The 10,744-nt window shown below is 51.0% G+C and overlaps 1 protein-coding gene across 1 annotated transcript in view; it reads right to left on the bottom strand.

The window, feature by feature from the left end:
* Positions 1-10,551: 10,551 nt before the first annotated feature.
* The window catches only part of LOC116968021, a 20,160-nt gene continuing 19,967 nt past the window's right edge, over positions 10,552-10,744 (bottom strand). The window contains exon 7 of the mRNA XM_033014654.1: positions 10,552-10,692. Coding sequence (XP_032870545.1) covers positions 10,552-10,692 — 141 coding nt within the window. The remainder of the gene's footprint in view (positions 10,693-10,744) is intronic.

Here is a 10,744-nt window from a genome sequence, read left to right as displayed (position 1 = left end):
AGAGGCTGTTCCTTACCAAGGTAAATTAATTACTTTCTAGAATTGATTGTATTCCATGTAACACGGCTACTAATTTCAACGCGACTCAGTGGGGCAGCGGGTAGAGCTGCTGCCTCACAGCACCAGAGAACCGGGTTCCATCCTGACTACGGGTGCTGTCTATGTGGAGTTTACATGTCCTGCCCGTGACCACGTGGGTTTTCTCTGCGTGCTCCGGTTTCCTCCCACATCCCAAAGACGTGCGGGTTTGTAGGTCAATTGGCTTCTGTAAATTGCCCCTAGTGTGTAGGGAGAAGATGAGAAAGTAGAATAACTTAGAACTGGTGTGAACAAATGATCTATAGTTGTCACGTACTCGGTGGGCCGAACGGCCTGTTTCCACGCTGTATCTCTGAATTAAACTAAATATTTAGCTATCTTTCCATGGTGGGTTTATGGAACAAACTGCCAGAGGAGGAAGTGGAGGTAGCTACAATGGGAACGTCAGTGTTAGCGTCAGGGTTAGCGTCAGGGTTAGCGTCAGGGTTAGCGTCAGGGTTAGCGTCAGGGTGAGCGTCAGGGTTAGCGTCAGGGTTAGCGTCAGGGTTAGCGTCAGTGTTAGCGTCAGGGTTAGCGTCAGGGTTAGCGTCAGGGTTAGCGTCAGGGTTAGCGTTGATGGGTAGAAAAAGGTTTCGATGGATATGAGGCAAAGGTGGGCAAATGGTACTGGTTTAGATGATGCATTTTGTGCTTTAGGATTCAATGAGATTCATAAATAATACAACAGCAGAATGTGTTGCAAACAGTTAGTGGGTCAGGCAGCATCTGTGGGTCAGGCAGCATCTGTGGGTCAGGCAGCATCTGTGGGGGAATAGTTAGTGGGTCAGGCAGCATCTGTGGGTCAGGCAGCATCTGTGGGTCAGGCAGCATCTGTGGGGGAATAGTTAGTGGGTCAGGCAGCATCTGTGGGGGAATAGTTAGTGGGTCAGGCAGCATCTGTGGGTCAGGCAGCATCTGTGGGTCAGGCAGCATCTGTGGGGGAATAGTTAGTGGGTCAGGCAGCATCTGTGGGTTAGGCAGCATCTGTGGGGGAATAGTTAGTGGGTCAGGCAGCATCTGTGGGTGAATGGACAAATTATATTTTAGGGCTGGATCTTTCTCCACACCTCCATGGGAGCGCTGCAATGGTTCAAGAGGATGCTCTGCCCCTTCACACCCATGCCCACATATGAACAAGGAATAAAGATTCAGGGACTCCACCAAGCTGGGCCGAATCTCCACTGCACTCTGACCAGAGCAAACACCACTTTAACCCACGTGTTGAGCCCGGCCCATGGACAGAGATCCACAGGAGATCTCTCCGCTTCCCCGGGTGAGTCGTTAGCCTTGATGAGTCAGCATCGCTCAGCAGAAACGGAGATACTTTGTGGTCTATGGATTTCCAGCGGTTTCTCGGCCCCATTAACCCTGTTCGGTTTGTTCCACAGGTTACGGTTCAGGATACGGTACAGGTTACGGTACAGGTTACGGTACAGGTCACGGTGGAGGTCACGGTGGAGGTCACGGTGGTACATGGTACGATTCAACCTATGGTGATGGTAAGTGTTTCCATAGACACGCTACTTCATTGTGTTTGTTTGAATTGTACAAGTGTTGTGGAGAGGAAGAGTGTGTGTATTCTGAGTGAGATCTCCTCTTAGTTTGAACTAATCCACAATTTAACTACTCTCAGTAATAGTAACCACATTGTGGTAAAAAACCCTCCTGGTTGACTGAGGTCTCTCCCCTTCCCCTTCCCGGTCCCACATGTCTCCCTCCTACATTCCCATCAATCCTGTCTCACACATTCTGCTTTAATATCGGGTCTTCCATCCCAACCATCTGCCTATCAATCCACCGCTTGCCTGTGTCCACCTATTAGGGTTAGGGTTAGGGTTAGGGTACCATGCTTGACCCTGCCTCTTCTCTCGTCCCAGCCTCCCCCTACAATCAGAAACGTCCCAACCTGAAAATGCACTGTCCATGTTCTCCAGAGATACTGCCTGACCCGCTGAGTTACTCCAGCACTCTGTGAAACATCACCTATCCATGTTCGCCACAGATGCTGCCTGACCCGCTGAGTTACTCCAGCACTCTGTGTCCATGTTCTCCGCAGATGCTGCCTGACCCATTGAGTTATTCTGTGTCCTTTCGAGAAACACTTTATTGTTACTGTGCACATTACGGAGGAAACTATGGTAAATATTTCAACTCAGACATGGCTTTGTTTTATCAAAAATGCTGGAGTAACTCAGCGGGTCAGGCAGCATCCCCCACCACTGACGTGAGACTATCATTCCCCGGATTCTCTCCACTTCCCTGCTGAAATACAGAAACAACATTGGTTACTCTCCAGCCCTCGCCTGGAGCTGGCGAAGATGGAAAAATCTTCATCAAGGCTCCATCGATCATCGTGAACTGGATCCCTCCTCCTGGTTCTTCCCCACGTGGTCTGTGTTTCGCTCTACATACACTGAAATATTTCATCGTCTGACTTTGGACGTATGGATTTCCAGCGAAGTCTCGCCATTCTCTGAAAACTTTCAAGAGAGAGCTAGATAGGGCTCTTGAAGATAGTGGAGTCAGGGGATATGGGGAGAAGGCAGGAACGGGGTACTGATTGTGGATGATCAGCCATGATCACATTGAATGGTGGTGCTGGCTTGAAGGGCCGAATGGCCCCACTCCTGCACCTATTGTCTATTGTCTATTGTCTGTTGTCTATTGTCATTGGTAACCCTGTTCTGATTCTTCCACAGCTTCATACGGAAGCAAAGATGGTAAATACTTTAGTTCATAACATTGTCTGGATCTCATTTCACAATTTGACGTAAGATAAGGTTTAGCAGAGATAAATGTATAAATGTAAGGAAACAAGAGTAGGAGTAGGCCACTCAACCCATCCATCCTACCCCACCATTCAGTACAATCGTGTCCAGCAACCCAACGCCATTAACTTACTGATCCATCTCCTCATCCAGGGTCGAGTCCGTGAGGCCCCACATCCATCTCCGCACCTTATGATGGTATCTCCTCGTCCAAACCTTTCCCACTTGTGGAAGCATCTGGGCATTGCCCATGTAGAGCCAGATGAAGTCAGGCCTTAGTAAGGTTTCACCAGAGTAGACACATCTTTAACACTGGGAACTGCAGATGCTGGTTTCCAAAAAGACACAAAGTGCTGGAGTAACTCAACAGGTCCGACAGCATCTCTGGAGAACATGGGTGATGTTTCAGGTCTGGACCCTTCTTCAGACAACTGTTGAACCCACATGTTGGGCCCAACCCATGGACAGAGATCCACAGGAGATCTCTCCGCTTCCCCGGGTGAGCTGTCAGCCTTGATGAGTCAGCATCGCTCAGGAGAAACTGAGATACTTTGTGGTCTATGGATTTCCAGCGGATTCTCGGCCCCATTAACCCTGTTCTGTTTGTTCCACAGGTTACGGTTCAGGATACGGTACAGGTCACGGTGGAGGTCAAAGTTCAGGATACGGTACAGGGTACGATTCAACCTATGGTGATGGTAAGTGTTTCCATAGACACGTTACTTCATTGTGTTTGTTTGAATTGTTGTGGAGAGGAAGAGAGTGTGTATTCTGAGTGAAATCTCCTCCCCTCTGATGGACACAAACCACCTTCACCCCGCTCGCCCGCCCGCCCTGTACATGGGCTCCACGGTGACAGTGTTAGTGCCCTGAGCCACTAATGTGGAGACCAGCCTCACCACACACAGACCAGTTCACGTCCCACCGGGGAACCTGTGGAGTTTGTACTCAGTTACTAACCCTGACTTTGGAGAAACACCAGCTGATTTTAATCCCGATACAATACGATAGAACTTCATTTATCCCAGGAGGGAAATTGATCTGCCAACAGTCATAAAATAAATACATGAAACATGAGATTAAAGTGACGAATGGAAAGGATTGGGGATGTGCAGAGATTGGGGAGGGGGGAGGGAGGGGAGTCAGTTTCCGTCTACCCCATCACAGAAGGGGGAGGAGTTGTACAGTTTGATAGCCACAGGGAAGAAGGATCTCCTGTGGCGTTCTGTGCTGCATCTTGGTGGAACCAGTCTGTTGCTGAAGGTGTTCCTCAGGTTGACCAGTGCGTTATGGAGGGGGTGAGATGTATTGTCCAGGATGCTCCGCAGTTTGAGGAGCATCCTCCCCTCCAAGACCACCCTCCCATCGATCCAACTCCAACTCCGCCACCAGGACAGAGCCAGCCTTCCTGATGAGTTTGTTGATCCTACTGACGTCCGCAGCCTTCGCCCTGTTGCCCCGGCTCACGGCAGCAAAGATGGCACTGGCCACCACCGATTGGTATAACATCTGTAGCCTTCGCCCTGTTGCCCCGGCTCACAGCAACAGGGCGAATCATGGTAAAACCACCCTGCTTCACTGATACCCTTCAAGAGGGGAATTCTTCCGTCTGGTCTATATGTGACTCCAGTCCCAATACAGGTGTTGACTCTGAATGTCATTCTTTAGTTGGGCAAACAGAACTGTGCACAATACTCCGTGTGGTGTCAGTAAGGGCTGGTACAGGATGTAGAGAGCACGCTGACCGGTTGCATCGTGGCTTGGTTCGGCAACTTGAGCGCCGTGGAGAGGAAGAGTAGTAGTAAACACTGCCCAGTCCATCATCGGCTCTAACCTTCCTTCCATCGAAGGAATTTATCGCAGTCGCTGCCTCAAAAAGGCTGGCAGTATCATCAAAGACCCACACCATCCTGGCCACGCACTAATCTCCCTGCTACCTTCAGGTAGAAGGTACAGGAGCCTGAAGACTGCAATAACCAGGTTCAGGAATAGCTACTTCCCCACAGCCATCAGGCTATTAAACTCAACTCAAACAAAACTATGAACATTAATAACCAATTATCTGTTATTTGCACTTAATCAGTTTATTTATTCATGTGTGTATATATTTATATTAAGGTATATGGACACACTGATCTGTTTTGTAGTCAATGCCTACTATGTTCTGTTGTGCTGAAGCAAAGCAAGAATTTCATTGTCCTATACAGGGACACATGACAATAAACTCACTTGAACTTGAACTACAGTTGTCTCTGTACTGTACACTGACAATGACAATTAAAATTGAATCTGAATCTGAATCTGATGTGACCTAACTGACCAAAGCAAGCACCACACGCCCACTTCACCCAACTGTTGTGTCCAGCGTAAACACCAATCTCACCCAGACATGGACCCCAACCCACCCACACACACAGACCCTTCGCTGACCCAGTGGGCAGTGTGGGCTGCACATTCAGAAATATGTCACGGTCTGATGGTGTCGGACATTGGTAACCCTGTTCTGTTTGTTCCACAGATGGATACAAAAGTTCTGATGGTAAGTACTGACGTTGATAAAAGGGTTGTGATCACACTGCACCCTTTGTAGTTTCATACCAGCAAGTGTGAGATGTTGCACTTTGGGAGATCGAATGTATGAGGAAAGTCTACAGTTAACAGCAAGACCCTTCACAAAATCGATGTATATATGGATGTTGTGGTCCAGGTCCACAACTCCCTGAAAGTGGCAACACAAGTAGACAGAGCGGTAAAGAAGGCGAACGTTACGCTTGCCTTAATCGGTCGGGGCGTCGAGTACAAGAGTCAGGAAGTTACGATGCAGCTTTACAGGACTTTGTTCAGGCTGCCTTTGGAGTATTGCATGCAGTTCTGGTCGCCCCCATTACAGGATGTGGAGGCTTTAGAGACGGTGCAGAGGAGGTTTACCAGAATGCTGAATGGATTACAGGGTTTCAGCTACAGGGAGATTGGATTGTTTTCTCTGCAACGTTGGAGGTTGAGGGGAGACCACGTGGGTTTTCTCCGGGTGATCCGGTTTCCTAACACACCCCAAAGACATGCAGGTTTATTGGCTTCTGTAAATTGCCGCTAGTGTGTCGGGAATGGACAAGAAAATGGGATAACATAGAACTGGTGTGAACAGCTGATCGATAGTTGCCAAGGTCTCGGTGGGTCGAGGGCCTGTTTCCGTGCTGTATTTCTAAACTAAACTTGATAGATGTATATAAAATGATGACATACATAGATAGGGTAGACAGTCACAACCTTTTTTCCAGATGTAAGGTGAGAGAGGGCAAAGGTTAAAAAGAAAAAAGCAGGTCTAGTTTTGTACACAAAGGGTGGTGGGGGCCTGGAACACACTGCCAGAGGAGAGGTGGGGGCCTGGAACACACTGCCAGAGGGTAGTGGGGACTGGAACACACTGCCAGAGGAGAGGTGGGGGCTTGGAACACACTGCCAGAGGAGAGGGGGGGGGGGGCCTGGAACACACTGCCAGAGGGTAGTGGGGACTGGAACACACTGCCAGAGGAGAGGTGGGGGCTTGGAACACACTGCCAGAGGAGAGGTGGGGGCTGGAACACACTGCCAGAGGGTAGTGGGGACTGGAACACACTGCCACAGGGTAGTGGGGACTGGAACACACTGCCACAGGGTAGTGGGGACTGGAACACACTGCCAGAGGAGAGGCGGGGCCTGGAACACACTGCCAGAGGAGAGGTGAGGGCCTGGAACACACTGCCAGAGGAGAGGCGGGGCCTGGAACACACTGCCAGAGGAGAGGTGAGGGCCTGGAACACACTGCCAGAGGAGAGGTGGGGGCCTGATGTGTGGGGCACGTTTTATTTACACAGAGGGTGGTGGGGCCTGATACGATAGTGGTGTTTAAGAGGCTTTTAGACAGACACATGGATATGCAGGGAATGGAGGGATATGGATCATGCACAGGCAGAGAAGATTAGATTAATTTGGCAACATGTTCAGCATGGACATAGTGGGCCGAAGGGCCTGACCCTGTGCTGTACTCTTCGATCTTTCTACCGTTGAACCCTCATGTTGGGCCCAACCCATGGACAGAGATCCACAGGAGATCTCTCTGCTTCCCCGGGTGAGGATAGCTCAGGAGAAACTGAGATACTTTGTGGTCTATGGATTTCCAGCGGATTCCAGGCCTCGTTAACCCTGTTCTGTTTGTTCCACAGGTTACGGTTCAGGATATAATACAAAATCCAATCCTGGGTATGGTGGTGGCAGTAAGTGTTTCCATAGGCACGTTACTTCATTGTGTTTGTTTGAATTGTACATGTGTTGTGGAGAGGAAGAGAGTGTGTATTCTGAGTGAAATCTCCTCCCCTCTGACAGACACGAACCTCCTTCACCCCGCCCGCCCGCCCGCCTGTACATGGGCTCCACGGTGACAGGGTTGTGCCGTGGGCCTTGTACAGGACCAGTAATGTGGAGACCAGCCTCACTACACACAGACCACCAGCTGATATTAGTCACGGTGACCAGGCATGGTAAAACCACCCTGCTTCACCGATACATTTCTTCCGTCTCCAGTCAGTTCAGTTTTATTTATCATATGTAGGTTAACACAGGGTCAACGGGACAATGAAATGTGTTTGACAAGACAATGGGTCCCTCAGCAATGATATTACACGGATAAAAATAAGATGAAATAAGATAAGATAAAAGTGACATTGGTGGGTAAAAGACAATGATAAATAAAATAACCAACATATATGATGTGTTTATGAGTTCAGAAGCCTAATGGCCGGATGATTAAAACTGTTCTTAAGTCTGGTGGTGCGTGCAGCCATGCTCCTGTACCGTCTGCCTGACGGTAACAAGGAGAACAGTCTGTGTGTTGGGTGGATGTGGTCCTTGATGATGCTGTGTGCCTTCTGCAGGCACCAGCCGCTGGTGGCAAATGTCCACATGGCCAGGAGACAGTGCCAGCCTTCACCATTCTCTGTAGTGGTTTGTGGCTGTGGACAGAACAGTTCCCGTACCAGACTGTGATGCAGCCCGGCAGCAGACTCTCGAGTTTGACTCTGAATTTCATTCTTTAGTTGGGCAAACAGAACTGTGCACAAGTTGTAACGTGACCTTCCAGATCATGGACTGACCAAAGCAAGCACCACACGCCCGCTTCACCCAACTGTTGTGTCCAGAGTAAACACCAATCTCACCCAGACATGGACCCCAACCCACCCACACACACAGACCCTTCGCTGACCCAGTGGGCAGTGTGAGCTGCACACTCAGAAATATGTCACGGTCTGATGGTGTGGACATTGGTAACCCTGTTCTGTTTGTTCCACAGATGGATACCAATACTAAATGTAAGTACTGACGTTGATAAAAGGGTTGGGATGACACAAAGAAAAAGCAGGTCCTAGTGTTTCACACACAGGGTGGAGGTGGAGGTGGAGGTGGAGGTGGAGGTGGAGGTGGAGGTGGAGGTGGAGGTGGAGGTGGAGGTGGAGGTGGAGGCAGGTCTAGTGTTTCACACACAGGGTGGAGGTGGAGGAGGCAGATACCATCGTGGTGTTTAACAGACACATGGATATGTTGGGATTGGAGGAATACAGTTCATGCATAGGCAGAGGAGATTAGATTAATTTGGCAACATGTTCAGCAGGGGCATAATGGGCCGAATGGCCTGACCCTGTGCTGTACTCTTCTATGTACATACCTACAAACAGACAATTCATTCCTTCTTTCTCTCTCTCCACTTGTACTCACATTTAACACTCTTGTACTATCCATTGCAACACTGAGGAGGTTCCATGGAGTGAACTTTGTGTCTTTACTGACCCAGCAAAGTTGATTAAAACCGCACCTGCTCGTTACCTCAGGGCCACCTGTTGCCCCCACGTACTGGGTCGTTGGATTCACCACAGACCTGGGCCAGTGAGGGGGGGGGGAGATGCTTTTGCCCAATATCCCCCCTACCTCATCCCTTCCCTCTCCCCTCCCCCACCCCCCCCTTCCCCCCATTACCCTCCCCCACCTCCCCCCCAGCCCCCTCCCCCCACCTCTCCCCTCACCTCACCTCTCTCTTTTTGTTCCAGGTACAAGCTCTTAAACGACACCCCCCCCCCCCCCCCTCCCCCCCCTCACCCTCTTCCCCATAGAACGGCTTTAAATTAGGGTGTGAGTTTCCAATTGGAGTCCCCTTCATTGCCAACCCAAGGACATGCATCAGGAATGCCAGGAGATCTGACTGCACAAACACTGTCGCCATCGACCAAGGAACGCTACTGGTCAGGTCACAACCAACATCAATGCAGAAGGCAAACATTGCTGCCTCTGCCCCTCATCATCAATGTCATAAAATGCAAGACTTTCATCTTAAACCATCACAGATGAAAGTGGGTAGAGAGTAGACGACCGACTCTTGGAGAAACAACTTGTTTTGGAGGGAACGATGATCTTTGAACATCGGGTGCAGTTTGGTGAAGAGTCTACGCTACTATTAACCCACTCTGGGTTGGTCAGTTTCTGGTGAAGATGGGCCCAGAAACGGCTTCAGAGTTGCATGTCGAAGGATTGGCTGCAAGGAATCGGCTCGATTTAATTAACTATTGCTATTTTACTAATAATGTTGTTCTAACTAATATAACAATAAAAAATTGCCTCCCATGTACATGATGGCTCTGTGGTTTTATAGCTAAGTCGAGAGTGTTTACGATAAGTCTTTATTCAACCCCGGAGGAAGATTATCCCGCTGGCGAAAAAGGCAAGCGACTGTTGGGTGACAAAGATCATAGAGCGGTTCTCTATCACATGGCACCACTCCTCTAGCCTTCACTGGAACGAACAAACGCAAACTTCTAAAACTAGGGCCGCCCTCCCACGCCGTGACCCCCCTTTATTGTCCAGTCCCTCACAGCAGTCTCCTCCATGCCGGGACCCCATTGTCTTCCCCTCCCTCCTCACACTTGTCAGCCGCTGATCGAAGCTCGTTCGCAAGGCCTCACCGCCACCGAGGCTCACACTGCTGCCGAGGCTCACACTGCTGCCGAGGCTCACACTGCTGCCGAGGCTCACACTGCTGCCGAGGCTCACACCACTGCCGAGGCTCACACTGCCGAGGCTCACACTGCCGAGGCTCACACCGCTACCGAGGCTCACACCGCCGCCGAGGCTCACACTGCTGCCGAGGCTCACACAGTCGAGGCTCACACCGCCACCGAGGATCACACTGCCGAGGCTCACACTGCCACAGAGGCTCACACAGCCGCCGAGGCTCACACTGCCACCGAGGCTCACACTGCCGCCGAGGCTCACACTGCTGAGGCTCACACTGCCGAGGCTCACACTGCCGAGGCTCACACTGCCACCGAGGGTCACACTGCTGAGGCTCACACTGCTGAGGCTCACACTGCCGCCGAGGCTCACAGCCACCGAGGGTCACACTGCTGAGGCTCACACTGCCACCGAGGCTCACATTGCTGAGGCCACCCACGTTGGGGGGATCACCGACGGGGGAGGGGAATCCCTCGGTGACGACGCGGAGAGACACAGACACGGGGAGAGCGGTTGTTTTGCATTTATTTGGGGGAGCGTTTCCCCGCGATCACCTGCATGCAGAGACATCTCCAGAGGGGGAGGGGGAGGGGGAAGTCAAGACACAAACCCCCTCCCCATCTCTTCCACACCACAACCCTCCCCCCCACTCTCTCACCCACCCACCGAGTCACGGCTGCTCCAGGGTCCGGTCGCATGAGCGAGCCAGGTCACGGATCATCACACGCGTGTAATCTACACGGTTCACCGCCATCTGGGCGTCTTTCCTCGCCGCGTAACTGGATCCCTCGTGGGGTTGACCTGTGGCCACCTGGGGTAGAGAGAGGGTGGGGAGAGAGGGTGGGGAGAGAGGGTGGGGAGAG

The sequence above is a fragment of the Amblyraja radiata genome, chromosome 43 (assembly GCF_010909765.2).
Source record: "Amblyraja radiata isolate CabotCenter1 chromosome 43, sAmbRad1.1.pri, whole genome shotgun sequence".
NCBI lineage: Eukaryota > Metazoa > Chordata > Chondrichthyes > Rajiformes > Rajidae > Amblyraja > Amblyraja radiata.
The sequence above is the reverse complement of the archived record's forward strand: the minus strand, read 5'-3'. Positions and strand labels throughout refer to the sequence as shown.